We start from the raw sequence: 16,234 nt of genomic DNA on the forward strand, positions 1-16,234 counted from the left end.
ACTTGAATAGAGAGCTTGAAAGGGAGAGAGGAAAGGGTGGAGTTTGAGAGGGAGAAGATCCTGTGAGAGGGGGAACTCAAGGGAGTGTGGAGGGGATTCAACACAGTTGCTCCGGCGAATTCGCACCTTAGTACCATCGGATTCAAGGCTTGTCTCGAGGTATGTTCACCAAAGAAGAAGATGTCCTTGGTATCAAAGGACCCGGCAACTCCGCCGCACAGGGGATGGTGGAAGTGATTTTGTAAGGGCTTCTCCGCCTAGTTGTGGGGGCTAAAAGAGAGACACTTGTTTTAGTGCAATACTTGGAGGGTGCCTCCAAGGAGTGGACTTAGGTCAAGGCTTGACCGAACCACTATAAATATGATGTGTTCTTTTCTTATTATTGGTTCCGCATTTATTTTTCTTCCGCACTTTATTTGTGGTGATTTTGGTTGGAGTTTTCTCTTTGTTTTAAAGTTTTCTAATTCACCTCTCTTTTAATTAGCTTTGGGCCAGTTCTATAGGGCCTAACATCCCTAATGAACTTTCAGCTATATGATCCACATCTTCAATGGCATTGCTACCTCTTGGACATACATTATATTACGTAACCTTCTATGTATAAGAAGGTCTGTAGTACAAATAACATTGTTGATTAGCCACCATAAGAAAATCTCTATACGAGTACTAAGATTCTGTTGCAAATCTGAGATTATGGATTAGACTTTTGATGATAGCAAACATTCATGTTTTTCTATGACTGCCTTGCCTACTAACTTTTCAGGTCCACAAGATCGAGCATAACGCAAGACCATCTCAAGATTGGGTAGATTTAGTTTGAGTCAGTCTGTAATGTTTTTCTTTTCTTGAGTCAATTGTAAAAGTGGTTCCTGATGCTAAGTAACCTTGCACACACACACTTGTGGGATTTTTTATGTTTTTCTATTTTGAGTACATCGGCCTGGATGATGTTCATATCGGCCAGGACGATCTAACTAAAAATAGAAACCCTAATTAGGGCATCCTGGTTAAGGCATCCTCATTAAGCACATCATCTGGGATGATCCTTGTATCGGCAAGGACGATATGCTCAAATTAGATAGAATCAGCTGCCATGATCAATTTAAGTATTCTTTAATTTAGGACATCGGCCATGACGATCTCACCATCGGCCTAGATGATGCAGCACAATTATGCTTAAATTAATATGGCAATTATGGAAAGTATTTAATGCTGATTGATATGATCACATCAGCCGGGACGATCACAGGATCGACCGGGACGATGTCTTGGATGATTGTCATCAACCAGACTCTATTTAGGGTGATGATTAGGACGATTGTACTTAGATTTGAACTAATCGACCAGGACGATGTAGCCAATTTTCTTCTGATCATCCCAAATTGTCACGGCTGATTGAGCTTAATTTTTACTGATCGTATAGGATAATAATGTCGGTTCTTGAAATTCTATTTAAAGGACCCAAATTTTCTCATGAAAAAAGTCCTTTAGTAGCTATCTTGACCTGAGAGAGCCAAGAGGAGAGGGAGAGAGAGGGAGAGAGAGGGAGGAACTTGTGAGGGGGAGTTTGTGAGAGGGATTCATAAAGGTTGCTCTAAGCAAGGTTCCAAGGCGTCTTCTCCAGTCTTCATCCATCGTCCTTGGGGGTTCAAGGGAAGTAAGCTTCAGCAATTGGTTGAGGTTCTCTGCCTGCTTCAAGAGGAAGAAAAAGGAGTTGGGTTCTCTGCCTGCTTTAGGAGGAAGCAAAAGGAGTTGGATTCTCTACCTGCTTCAGGAGGAAGAAAAAGGAGTTGGGTTCTCTGCCAACTTCAGGAGGAAGCAAAAGGAGTTGGGCTCTCTGCCTCATCAGGTTGGCAGAAAGGAGTTTTTATGAGGGCTTCTCCACCTTGCTGTGGGAGCAAAAGGAGAGTCACTTAGTTAATTCAATACTCGGAGAGTGCCTCCGAGGAGTGGACGTAAGTCAAGGTTTGACCGAACCGTTATAAATATGGTGTGATCTTTCTTTGTTTTATTTCCACATTTATTTTTCTGCGCTTTGATTTCTATGATGATTTTGGTTTGTGATTATGCTTTGATTGTAAGAAGATTTTTTAAAATACCAATTCACCCCTCTCTTGGTTAGCCTCGGGCTAGTTCTTAAGGGCTTAACATCCCTAATGAACTTTCAAGTGGTATCAGAGAGGGATTCATAAAAATTAAGTTTGAAAACTTTTTGAATTTTGACCAATGGATAACAACAGTAAATAGAATAAAAACTGAAGTACCTTTTACTAAATGAACTTTTGATGAAAGAGATTTAGCACAACTTAATGCAAAGTGTTTAAACTATTTTTTCTGTGCTTTAAAATTGTAAGACTGCATGCGTGTTTCCACTTGCACTACTGGTAAAGAAATTTGGGATAAATTGTGTATTACTTATGAGGAACTAATGAAGTTAAGCAATCTCTTTTGAATATTTTATTGCATAATTTTGAATTTTTTCGTATGAAACCTAATGAAATGATTTTTGAAATGTATACAAGGTTTTCTCAGATTGTTACTTCATTGCATGTGTTAGGAAGAGAACTTACTAACTATGAAAAAGTGAATAAAATTTTAAGATGCTTGCCTTCCTCTTTTGATGCTAAAATCACTGCAATTTCTAAGTATAAAGATTTAAATACCTATTCGATTGATAACTTACTTGGTTCACTCATTACTTATGAGCAAGGGGTGAACAAAATAAATCTTGATGTAGGTGAGAGGAGGAAGGAGAAAATGGCGGCACTTAAGGCAAACAACTCGGACACTGACTCTTCTGGGTCTGAAAATGATGATGTTGCCTTAATCCCGAGGCAATTTAAGAGCTTTCTAAGGAAGAGTCACAAGCTTCATCAGAAAATCTTTTTGGAAACCTAAAATGATTCAACACTTGTTTAAGGGTATTCCAGGCATTAATATCATATGCCTGCTCCATATCCAGTTTGATTGCCACCAATCCCCTTTTTGATTTAGAGCACCTGAACTTATGAAAATGTTCTTGAGCAAGAAGCATATGCTCAGATAAGGACCTCCCTTTTATTAAAGCCACTTGATCCTCAGTTACTAAGTAATAAATTACATTCATCAATCTATTTAACAGCACTTTAGCCACAATCTTGTAAATTGACATGCATAGGCTAATAGGCCTAAAATTTGAGAGAGATAGAGGATTACTTTGGGTATAAATACCACCAATGTCTCCTTCCAAAAGGAAGACATTTTACCCAAAGTAAAGAAAAGTTGAATAGATTTCTACACATCCATCCCAATGATCTTCCAATATGCTTTGAAAAAGGAATATGTTATTCCATCCATTCCAGGAGAAATGTTGTTGCCAAGTTCTCTAATCACCTTCTCAACTTCTTCAAAGGAAAAATCAGTTTCCAGGATTTCACAATCTTCTTACTTTAGGATTTTCCCATTAGGAGGCCAATTTTCCAAATGACATTCCCTGTATTTCCACTTGCTACAGAAAAACTGAAGAAATTTGCTCCTAATAATAACCGGATCTTCAACCAGCTCACCATCTTCAATCTTCAGTTGCTTGATTGAATTGCTATTACTTCTACCATTAGCAAAAGCATGAAAAAAAAGAAGAATTCGAATCACCTTCTTTAATCCACTTGCTTTAGCCCTTTGTCTCCACCATGTGTTCAATCGTGCAAGTGTGGAATTAAATTATTTGATTTTGGTTCTAAGAAGCAGAGCTTTGTTATCCGGAAATGGCTATTCTGAAGCTTCTTCCAGCTGCAATCCTTTAATCTCCATCTTCAAATTCTCCTTTAATTCTTCTAGATTATGATGTTTAGCCTTGCTCCAAAAAAACAAGGCTTTAAGTACTCTTGAAAATTTCTTATTTAGAGCTTCCATATCATCACCCCTCACTGGTTTTGTCCAAGAATTCCTGACCACAGTTGCTGCAGCTGAATAAGACAACCATACATCTTCAAACTTCCGAAGTCTGGTACTTTGAAATTATTGATCAAATAATTTGAAAACAATGGGACAATGGTCAGATGAAATTCTATTCAAATGCCTTATTGATGCTTGGTTAATTATTTCCAAAGCTTTCGAACTCAGCATGCACCTATCCAGCCTTTCCAAAATTCGGGCACTTCCACTTTTGTTATTGCACCATGTGAACTTAGAACAAAGAATACCCACATCATGTAGGTCATTCCTATTCATAAAAGCCTTCATTTCAAATGGCCCCTGTGAGAAAGAAAATTTCTTTCCACTTTTCTTCTCATCTTGTGAAAGAATGCAGTTGAAATCACCTCCTGCCACAGATGGAATTTCCTGGTTAAAGTTTCCATCCAAAAAATTCCATAAATCTCTTCTGCCTTGAGTCTCTCTACTACCATAAATAGTAGCTATTATCCAATTACTCTTGTTGAAAACTTTCAGTTCCCCCATCACACATTGATCCAATGTCTTTATCAAGGAAAAAAAAGCTACTTTAGTTTTCCAGATAACTAGAATTCCTCTAGAATTACCTCTTGATGGCTGTAGAAAATAATCCCATTTCTCACCCATCAATTTTCCAAATTCTTCTTTAGAAAGAGAAGAAATCTCTATTTCCACAATACCTACAAAAAAGACATTCCAATCTCTAATATACTCCTTCAAATATAAGGAGGCCTCCTTCTTATTAGCCCCCATACAATTCCAAAAGCTAATAGAAGACATTTGGATAAGAATGGGGATGAACCCCCACCCCTTCTCTTGTTCATGTTGATTTTAGTTTGCCTAGAAGCCATATTTAATGAGCACAAGTATCTCAATTCCTTAGCAAGTTTAATTTTATGAGAAGAACCCTTCCCATTACTCAGGTCAAATTTCTCCTCAGGATTATCAGAAATCCCCTCTATGCTACCCTGAGCAGCTACAACTGTGTCATTGTGATGACAGATCTCCATATTTTCCACTACTTCACCTTCTTCCACTTCCTCTTCAATTGAATCAACCTGAATTTCAACATCATTGCCTCCCTCACATAAGGAGTTTAGCAATTCAAATTTGTTATTAGAAGCAAATAAGGCCACCTTGTTTGAATCAACCTCCAAATTTCCCTCAGGAATTCTTTGTTCTGCCAAATTCTTGGCTTAGAAATTCCCATCCACCTCAGCTTCGATAGAATCCACCGCACTTTCAACTGAATTCGAATTTCAACAGGTTTGCTAGTAACATCCAGCAAATTTGTACTAACTTTTGCCAGATTTCCCTGAACAAGTTTCTCTGAATTATTATTCCCGCATTCCAGATTTGTTAATAAACTTCCATTATTCCTTGCAATATTAGAATGCTCCCCATCAACAGATTTCAGTGCTCCACTACCATTAGGAATGAATTTTTGCATTCAGAATGGCTTCTTTTTATTCCTTCTGTTATTGACTAAAGACCAAGAGTCTTTATCATGAATTGTCATGGTGCTAACGGCTTGTTCTGGAATACTTCTATTAGGCAGTCCAGTAGTCTCGACTGACCCTTCTTTCTTCTCAACAACATTGCAAGCTTCCTTCAAATGGCCAATATGTCCACAATTAAAACAAAATTTAGAAATTTTCTCATATTCCACTTTTTGAAAAAATCTACCATTAACTCCTTCCACCCAAAGATCAGTAGGCAATTGTCGATCTAGTTGGATTCAGACACAGACCCTGGCAAATTCTCTCCTCCCCCATTGGAACATATTCCCATCAATCAAAATAGGCTCACCAATATACGACACTATCCTTGAGACATTGATTTTATCCCAACAGTACAATGGCAAGCTCAGCATCCTAATCGAAATTGGAGAAGACAACCCTTTGAGTGAGTTAGGATTAAAATCTGAGCTCCACTTATCAAGGTTAACTATGTGCCCATTGAAAAACCATGGCCCTCCTGATAGAACATTCTTCATGGACTCCTTAGAGAAGAATGAACTTAGAACCCAGTCAGATCCAAGGCTTGTTAAATGAAATTTACCATACTTTGTCCACTGACATCTCAGCTCAGCCACTACCATATACACAGGAATTCGCTTCCCAAATACCTTCACAACTATAGAAGAATGTCAAGTGTGCTTTTACTCATAAATTTTTAGTTTCATGTTGGTTTTATAGAGAGAGAGAGTCCCGATTTTTCTAGAGAGAGAAAACTCTGTTTTCAAGAAAATTTGAATTTCGGGTTGATTGGCGGCTTCGCCGGAGCTGTTTGATCAGCCATTTGTCTTCCTTCTCTGGTAGCCGGGGAATGGTTGATCCTAATGGGAGGCCTGCTTCACCCCTTCTTGGATCGGTCCTTGGAATTCTTGACGAATTTCCTAGAACTCATAATAATGGAGCTTTGGTTATCAAAGAGCCTATAGCTGAACTGAAGAAGGTTGTGACTCCGGTACCTGGTAAAGGTAAACAAGTTGCACACGAGTTGAATTTGGAATCTCCATCTTTTATTCAAGATTCTTGTAGGAAAAATTGTATTCATGATCTTCAGGGATGAAGATCATCGTCAACAGATTTTGGAATGTCGCTAAGGAAGGCCCTTCAGTCCAAGATGGTGTGAAATGCTCATTGGATATTCGTGAGAATGTCCAAACGTTATCTGCAAATTTGAATTCATGAAAGATTGATCCAGTGCGGAATCCTTGGACTAAACGTCCTTTTATCAAGGTGGAAATGCCAAAAGGTGAATTGATTTTGTCCGAAGATGGAAAAGCTATTAAGTTGTTTGAATAAAAAATTAATTAGAATTCTGAAAAGCTCCAGAATTCAATTGTTGTCAAAGTCTTCAGTAAGGAAATTCTTGTACAAGTTATAGCTATGGAATTAAGACGCCAGTGGTCTCAATTTAGAAAGTTTCACTTAACGATCCTTGGATCAGGATGGGTTCTATGTTCTATTTTCTCGGGAGAAGTTATGGAGAAGGTGATTTCTGGAGGTCCATGGTTTGTCAATGGACACATTATTGGATTGGATAAATGGAGTGCTAAATTTTCTACTACATCTTTGAAGGGTTTAACTTCCCCGGTTTGGGTTAGACTGCCACATCTACCTCTACTTTGTTGGGATGAGATTAATGTTGCCAGGATTGCTTCGTTGATTGGCCCACCTTTACTTATAGATGGTGATATGTTTCAGTGGAGAAGAAGAGAGTTTGCGAGAGTTTGTGTTCGTCTGGATTTAGACAAGCAACTTCCTATGGGTGTTTGGGTGGATGGACCGGAAGGGAGGTTCTTTCAAAAAGTGGAATATGAAAAAATCTCAAAATTTTGCTTCAATTGTGGTAGAATTGGCCACCTGTTAATTGGTTGCAAGGAGAAGGGAAGCCCTCATGTTAAGGATGTTGCTCTAGTGGTTGAAGAAGGAATTTCTGAATTGTCAGAGATTGATGAACAGAACGATAATTCAAAGTACAGGTCGTGGATCCATGTTAAGCAGAACAGAAGGAGGATGAATTTTATTCCTAAAAATAATAAGGTGGAGATTAATAAGGGATAGAAGTGAGATTGGATTGCGAAGAAGTTTAACTGTGAAGATTTACCTGTTACTATTGGTAAGTCAATAGAAGAGGTTGCTGATGTTGCAGTATTCGGTTTTACAATGATAGAGGGGTTGCAAGAGGAAATTTGTAAAGCAGGGGAACTCAAAGATAGTGATAATGCTGCTATAATTGTGTCTACTACTTCGGTTTCTGAGGCTTTTCCAGTCCATCTGAATAGTTTTGAAATGCTGAAGGATAATGTTGAAGAGAAAGAATCAGATTTGGCTATTGTGGAAGATGGTTTAGAAGAAGGGGAAATTGGGTCAGAAACTGCTGCTTGTAATGAATTTCATCCAAATTCTGACTTATTAATTGAAGAAATCCCTCAAGATTTGAGGAAATTATGCTTGGAGAAAACTAATTATGGGATTCATAAACTGAAACTTTCAAAAGAGTTGAGGCACCTTGGGGCCTTTGAACAATTCTTCTAGGAAAAAATCTGAAGGTTCTAATAAAGGGAAGAGTGGGTTTCCTCCGACGTCTTGTCCAAAATGACCTCTTTAGCATTTTTGAATTGTAGAGGTGCCAATAAGAGAGAGGCTTATCTTTACTTGAAGGACTTTGTTAAAAACTGGGATGTGTTTTTTGTTGGCATTGTAGAAACTAAAATCTCTTCTTTAGATAAAGTTGAGATTAATCAATTTTTGGGTGATGAGTGTGATTTCTTCTTACATCCCTCTGATGGTGCCTCGGGAGGTATTATGATTTTGTGGAAGGCTAAATTAGCTAAATTTACCTTGGCTCGGTCTTCTTCCCAATGTGTGGTTGGGAGTCTTGACATTTTTAACAAAGGTATTTGGTTGATTGCGACAGTTTATGGCAACAAAAGCTTTCATGAAAGGAGGAGGTTGTGGGACCAACTAGAAGAGTATGGGGGTATGGACATACCTATGGTAGTTGGAGGTGATTTTAACTGTATTCTAACACAGAGTGAGAAGAGGGGAGGGAAGAAATTCTCGTTCTTCCATGGACCTCAAGAAATGTCTAATTTCATGACAAAGATGGATCTTCATGATGTGGGTTTGGTTGGACCAAAATTCACGTGGTGTAATAATAAAACAGGGAATACCCGTATCCTTGAGAGGCTTGACAGGTGCCTCCTTAACATTAGAGCATTGGAGGTCATTCATAACACTACGGTGAGACACTTGGAGAGAATCGCTTCGGACCATTGCCCGATTGTTCTAAAAAATTTTAATGTTCTGCCTAAACATAACAGGTTGGTTAGATATGAGGAGGTGTGGGCCTCTTATCTAGCTTCTCAAGCTATTGTTAAGAAGACCTGTAGTAAAACGGCTAGAGGTGATGCTATGGAAGTTATTAATGTAAAATGTAAAAGAGTGTTGAAGGCTCTTTATCACTGGAGCAAGGAAAAACTTAAAAACTTTATGGAGCTTAAAGAAACATTGAAGAAGAAGATTGCCATCCTACAGCTTGAAGAATCTTCTGACATGGTGTTGTCCATTGAAAAGCTGATGATGTTAAGATCTAAAGTCTATGTTTTTAATGTGACATTGACAAGAATCAACACATGGTGGAGACAAAGAGTGAAGGTTAAGTGGATCCAGAAGATGGACATGAATTCCAACTTCTTCCACTCTATTGCTAATGGCAGGAGGTCGGGCAATACTATTCGTCAGCTAAAAAATGATGATGGAGTTCTTGTTGAAGATCAGGTTGAGATTAAAAGAATTTTTCTTGAATTTTTTAAGAATAAATGGAGAAGACAGAACTGTCAATTGGAGGGATGGCCACCAAGTTCGAAAATTTTATCTGAGGCAGAGGTATTGATGCTACAGACCAATTTCACTAAGTCTGAACTAGATATGGAAGTTTAGAATTGCAGTAGGAATATTTCTCCTAGGATGGACGGGACTACTTATTCGTTTTTCAAAAACTATTGGAATATTTCAGGTGATGAAGTGTGGATGGCTGCTAAACAATTTTTCCAAACAGGGAAGATTTGTTTGGCATGGAAAGAAGCACTGTTAATACTTATTCCGAAAATTCCTAATCCAGTTAACCCGACCAATTTTCGACCTATTAGCTTTTGTTGTACCTTATACAAGTTAATAGCCAAAATGCTGATGAATAGGCTATTGAGAGTGATTAATGGGCTCATTTCAGATGTTCAGGCTGCTTTTATTAAGGGAAGATCTATATCTTCTCATATTTTATTAGCTCATGAGCTTTGCAATAAACTAAGATTCTCGAAGGCTACGAAACGGTTGGTGGCTCTCAAAATTGATATGGAGAAAGACTATGACAGTATGGCTTGGGATTCTTTAAGGATGGTTTTGGATCGTTATGGGTTTCCAAGAAAATTTAGTACTCTCCTCATGGAATGTGTGGAGAATCTTGAATTTTCTATTTTGGTGAACGGTGAGATTACTGATAGTATCAAAGCTAAAAGAGGATTTAGAAAAGGATGCCCTATCTCTCCTTATCTATTTATCCTCTGCTCTTAAGTTTTGACTGATGATTTATCTTTTAGAGGTAATAATTTGGGCATTAAAATTTTTAAAAATGCTCCAAGGATATCCCACCTTTTGTATGCCGATGACATCCTTCTATTTTCTGAAGCTTCTGTTAAAAGTATGAAGAAGTATAAGAAGAATATTTTAGATTTTGGAAACCGAAACGGGTCAGAAAGTTAATGAACAGAAATCTGTGATTATGTATGGTAAATCTGTGAAGAACAACAAAAGGAAGGCTATAACTAAGATTTGGAATTAAAAATCTGTTAAAGAATTCAATTATCTTGGGATCAAGATGGCTCTTAGGAGGATTGTGGCTTCTGATTTCAACTTTTTCCTAGAAAAATCTGCTATCAAGATAAACATTTGGCGTAGGCAATCTATTTCTCTTGCAGGGAGGCTAGTATTGATCAAATCTGTGTTGGCTGCTCTTCCGGTTTTTTTTGCTACTCACTCATTGGTTTCAATGAGTATCTTGAAGGAGTTGGATAAAGCTTGTAGAAGTTTTATTTGGGATAAGCAAGGTGGTTTGCATGGTTTACACTATGTAGCTTGGGACAACCTTTGTAAAAGCTGGAAGGAAGGAGGTCAAGGTGTTAGCTCAATGATCAACATTGCTGGTCCTCTAAGGTCTAGAATGACTTAGAGGTTGATGAAAAATGATGATTCCTTGCTGAACAATTCTCTAAGAGCCAAATACGGTATGGAAATATGGAATTCTTCCTGTAAGTATAATAGCTCGATTTCTTTTAAAATCCTATCTAGTGGAGCTCAGTTTTTGCATAATATTACTAGGTGGAAGATTGCTTCTGGTAGAGCAATTAATATCATGGATGATGCTTGGATCCTTGATAGGAGGATATGTAAATGGCATACTTTTATTGCGGTGGGTAACTTTGACTTTCCTCGCCTTGCATTTTTCATTTCCAATGGTGTTTGGAATAAGGTTATTCTTTTGGATTTCTTTGCGGAATCTCTGGTGGAACTTATCTCCCAAATTCCAATTTACCCTGCGATGGGTTAGGATGAATTGGAATTGGCATATAAATTTTCTGGGAAAAGTATTACAGCTCTGGCTTTGTCTTTCAATAAAGAGGAAAGTATGGAGGTAGATTATGTGAAGTGGTTAAAAAAGTTAAAACTGAACTCTAGAGTGGAATGCTTTTGGTGGAGACTATTTAACAATGCCTTACCCACTAATTATTTTTTTATGTACTATAGACTGCTTGGGCATAATTCCTGTCCTAGGGGATGTGCAGATGAAGAGAATGCAGATCATGTGATGGTTGGTTGTTTGAAAGTTCAGCAAATTTCTGGGTTATTGAATAACTGGGGATTACCGATTCCAGGATTCTCTTCATCCAGGGAATGTAAAGCTAAACTGGAATGTTTAGCTTTTGATAACTTGTTCATTGCAAAGGTTTATTGTTCTATGATCTATTGGTCTTGGAAAAGTCAGAATTTGGTTAAGCATGGCAACCAAGAGCTTAGCTTAAACTATATAGCGGCTAATGCTATTAGTTATGCTTCTAATACAAATTTTAATCTATTCTTGGATCACTGGGGTGCTAATCGGCTGGACCAGTTGTTTTGTTTTTGGCACCCTCCTACCCAGGATGGATTAAGGTGAACATTGACGCTGCTCTTACTAGAAACAACAAAGGAGGGGTTAGTGGAACTTTTAGAGATTCCAAAGGGAGGTTCTTACTTGCCTTCAGATTTTCTAGTATTCATTAGGATTGTGGCTTCTTGGAGTTATTATCATTCTGTTCTTTGAAGATGGTAATCATGGAGTGGATGTTAGAGGCGAATGGCATTATTATTGAGAGTGATAATCTCAATATTATCAACTACTTGAACAAGGAGCTGGATGGGAACTTCCGGAAGGTTCACAGTGAAGGTTTGGAGGACCTTTCATTCTTAGAAGGGTTTGGTAAGATTATTTTTCACTTTGTTAAAAGAAATTGTAATAAGTTGGAAAATTTTTGTGCTGACTATGCTTTAGAAGGTGATTTTTTTTGGGATGTGTTAGATTGCAATAAGGTTCCTCCTTTATTTTTTGATTTTTTAAAGGAGGATAGAGATAGGTTTCTATCACATGTGTAGTTTGTATTTACACTTTTCTCTTCTTTAATGCTATCTGCATTTTGTAAAAAAAAAAAAAAACTATAGATAATTGAAGCTTCTTTGAATTCGTTTTAATATTGGGCTCAAATAATTTGATAGATGCTCCGTCTTTCATCATAAAAGATCCACAGGTCAGAAGATTGAATTTAACATATGGAAATTTAATCCATGGATTCAATCGTTCTTGCCCAGATGATAAATCGCTGGCGTTGCCTTCTGTTATAGGGATAATTTGACTTCCATCTATTGCCGCTTTTTCACAAACAATTTGATTGCAAGTTTAAGCCTTATCAGACAAATGATCATCTTTCATAACAGGTATGTGCTTCAAACTGGTGAATCTGCTAACAATTAAATTTCTCCATGATGACGATGAACCTTCATTAAGATGAGGAGATTTCCTTTCTTCTTCAGTCATGACTTGTTTTCCTTTTCCCAGCACCGGTGAAACCACCACAGCCTTCTCCAAGATTGGTTCTCGGATCACCAAAGATGGATTGCTTCTTCTCGATGACTTCTCCAACAAAGCTTTATTGGCAGTAGTAGAATCTACAACCTTCCATGGAGGAACATTCTGGTCAACGGAGGTGACCGGACGGCTATCTTCCATCCCCCGCGAGAAACCTGCCAACGGGATGATTCAAAAGAAATTTGAAAAATACAACAAAAAATTGGGGGATTAATTAAAAATGTTAAACCATAAGAAATCAGTCAATATAAAAATGTTAACTTTTTAATCAATTGTAGTTCAAAACATGTTAAAACATAAAAAATTCAAAACTTAATCTTGAAAATCTAAATCAAGTAAACTTAGTGTCTAATTACTCACCATGTGATCTAGTATTTATAAAAATTATCAAATTTTCATAATTCAGCTTAATTTAGAAAACTTACATTTCTTATCCTTTAATTAAATAAATTAAATAATTCAAAGAAAATTCAAAATTCAATGATTAAGTAAAATTCCAAAAAATATCAATGCAACCCTTAAAATCTGTAATAAATCAATCTAATTAAAAATTATAAAACATTATGCTCCAACTAATTAAATCAATTAATCCCTACTTATTACTATTGGATAACCCGTGCCTTTGAGGTTTTTACTTAGCCCCAAGGAAGATGAAATAAACTTCAAAGGTTTGGTGTAAACAAAGATAGTAATCATTTAACACTTAAAAGTTTCTTAAAAAGTAGCATTAAAACATAAATAATTAAAGTTAAATAAAAAAATTCCCTTGGCCTTCAATAAATCAAATTACTAGACAACTTTAAGAATTATCTAGCAAAGGACATATCTAAACCACACAACTTGATACAAACACTTTAGATGGTTTGCTAGGAAAACCAACTTAAGATTTAGGCTAGGACAATATTTACTTTCCTACTGCTTGTGTGCCAATTTTTTATGGTTCTCAATACATGCTGGTTGCAATTAATTGATTAATGTGATTGTTTATTTATATGTAAATTTTATGTAATTTGTGAAGTTGATGTGATGGGCATTAGATTACTATCAGGTTTGGGATGATTTGATGCTAATATAATTTTTTGTAGGCGGCCATACTCATATAAGGCTAAAATTAAGGGAGAAAAATTTAAAATTAATTAACAATTTTTCTACAGATGCTAAGAATGCTAAGCCCCTTGAAATAAAAAAGAGTATGGACAAACTGAAAGTTCGTTCGGGATGTTAAGCCCTATGAACTTTGTCCCAAGCTAACCAAGAGGGGGGGGGGGTGAATTGATATTTTAAAAACTCTTTTCACAAAGAATAAAAATTGCATAAACCAAATCACACCACAGAAATAAATACAGAATTAAAAAGTGCGGAAGCAAGAAAAAGAACACAGAAATTTATAGTGGTTCGGTCGACTCGACCTACGTCCACTCCTAGGAGGCACCCTCCAAGTATTGCACTACAAAACGTGACTCTCCTTTAGCCCCCACGGCTAGGCGGAGAAGCCCTCACAAGAACCTCCTTTTTGCCACCCCGGCAAGGCAGAGAACCTACCTCCTTTTGCTTCCTCCTGAAGCTAGCAGAGAACCTCAACCAAAAGCAAACTCCTTACCTCTACCGAACCTTCCACGGATGAGAAACTCTAGACAAAAGATAAGTAGAGCAATCCTTGAAGCAACCCTTGTGAATCCCCTCACAAGCTCCCCCTCACAAGATCCTCTCTCTCTCCCTCTCTCTCTTTCTCTCCTCAAGGTCTTCTCAGGTCAAGGCAGCAGCCAAAGGTCTTGAAAAATGTTGAACAATAGCTCTTAAATAGAAGAGCTTCAAAGGAGGTCATTAATTTCAAGTAGCCGACTTTATCGTCCAGGCCGATATGGACATCGGCCTGGCCGATCAGTATAAAACTTAGAGGATCGGCCAGAGCATCACCCTGGATACACTCCTGGACGATTGAAATTTGGCTTGATCATCTCGGTCGATCTCACGATCGTCCTGGCCGATCAGTTCAAATCAGAGGCAAATCATCCTGAGCATCACCCTGTTTTTGAGCTGGATGATATTTATCGTCCTGAAGTAACTTAAGATTTTTGACTATATCGTCCTGGCCGATACTGCTATCGTCCAGGACGATATGATCATATCAATCATCCTTAATTACTCCCTTGATTTCCTGATCAATTAAGGCATAATTTTATAATTTCGTCCAGGCCGATCCTTGGATCGTCCTGGCCGATAATTTAAAAATACAGTATACCTTAATTGTCTATGGCGGCTACTTCTTTCTATTTGAGCTTATCGTCCTGGCCGATACACGTATCGTCCAGGCCGATATGTTAATGTCGGCTGCCTTAATTAAGAATCCTGATTAGAGTCTCTATTTTGAACTCGATCGTCCAGGACGATCCAAGGGATCGGCCTGGCCGATGTGAGCAAAAATAGAGATTCTAAATCTCTCAAGTGTGTGTGTGTAGGGTTACTTAGTATCAGTCTCTTTGACCATTACAAGTAGACTCAAAAGGTGAAAAACAAAAGTACAGACTGACTCAACCCTAAACCTACGCAAACCTGAACTGTCTTCTTCTTGATCGTCCGATCTTCGATTCCTAAAAAGTTAGAAGCAACAAGTAGTCCAAGAGAAATAGTGTTTGTCAATCATCAAAACATAAGTCATGAAAAAATAGATTTGCAACACAAACGTGGTAGTGATTTTAATTTGAGCATTATATATAACTACCTGGGATTGTTGATGATTTTAAATATATCTATTTGGGATATATTTTAATTTCCTAGGATAATCGTGTAGGTTATTTTAGAATTTTATTTTAATTCTCTATGTCTAATTTAATTAAGTCATGCTATGAAAGTTTAATTTTAAGATGAGATATTAAGCATCCATATTAAAATCCAAAGAGAAGGGAAACATTCCCTTAGGGGAGATTTCCCTTCATTGGAAATTCAATCTTGGATGATTTAAAACAAATCCAAAGAGGAAAGAAACACCTAGGAAAAGAAATCCTCCCCAAAGGGGTGTTTTTGTAGGATTAGAATCCAGGTTGTTATTTGTGGTACCCTAAAACTTTTAATTTTTGCAAATCCTGGGTTGTAATTAAGTGGCACTTGCATATAGACTTTGAATTTATTTAATAATTGTGATGTTGATTTATTTATATTATTAATGCAATAAAAATAGTCATGCTTTTCTAGTTTTTTTTTCTTGCATGCTGATTTTGATTTAGCATGGAAACTATTTGGAGGCTCGTTAAGGTACACTTAAAATTTTTTTTACTCAATTTAAATAAAATTTTTAGGTTTATATAAAAATTATAATGATTAAATAAGTAAGCATATAATCACTGAGAGTTTGCATGTATATATTAATTCTTCTTTTTCTTATTAGGCACCCTGCTCACCTGCGGGTTATGGCAGACCACCTAGCCTATTATAGTGCAGTTTTATCAGAGGAATGTTGTCCAATCTCTAGGATAAAATCTAGTTTTAAGACTTTTTAAAATTGCTTCATACAATTTATGCATTTAAAGGTCAATCAATATGTATTGCATTAGAAATAAATTAAAGAGTCAATACAATTTTAATTACACTTCAAGCATCAATTACCCTACATTTTTTA

General features: G+C 37.0%; 1 protein-coding gene across 1 annotated transcript; it reads left to right on the forward strand.

The window, feature by feature from the left end:
* The first annotated feature begins 8,036 nt into the window (after positions 1-8,036).
* Positions 8,037-9,383, forward strand: LOC114579795. The gene has a single exon (XM_028695451.1). It carries the CDS (start codon positions 8,037-8,039, stop codon positions 9,381-9,383), a length of 1,347 nt encoding a protein of 448 aa, XP_028551284.1.
* Positions 9,384-16,234: the final 6,851 nt, after the last annotated feature.

The sequence above is a fragment of the Dendrobium catenatum genome, unplaced genomic scaffold (assembly GCF_001605985.2).
Source record: "Dendrobium catenatum unplaced genomic scaffold, ASM160598v2 fragScaff_scaffold_637, whole genome shotgun sequence".
Classification (NCBI taxonomy): Eukaryota; Viridiplantae; Streptophyta; class Magnoliopsida; order Asparagales; family Orchidaceae; genus Dendrobium; species Dendrobium catenatum.

Coding starts and splice junctions, on each gene's coding strand:
- LOC114579795 (XM_028695451.1), top strand. CDS start 8,037: ATGACCTCTTTAGCATTTTTGAATTGTAGAGGTGCCAATAAGAGAGAG.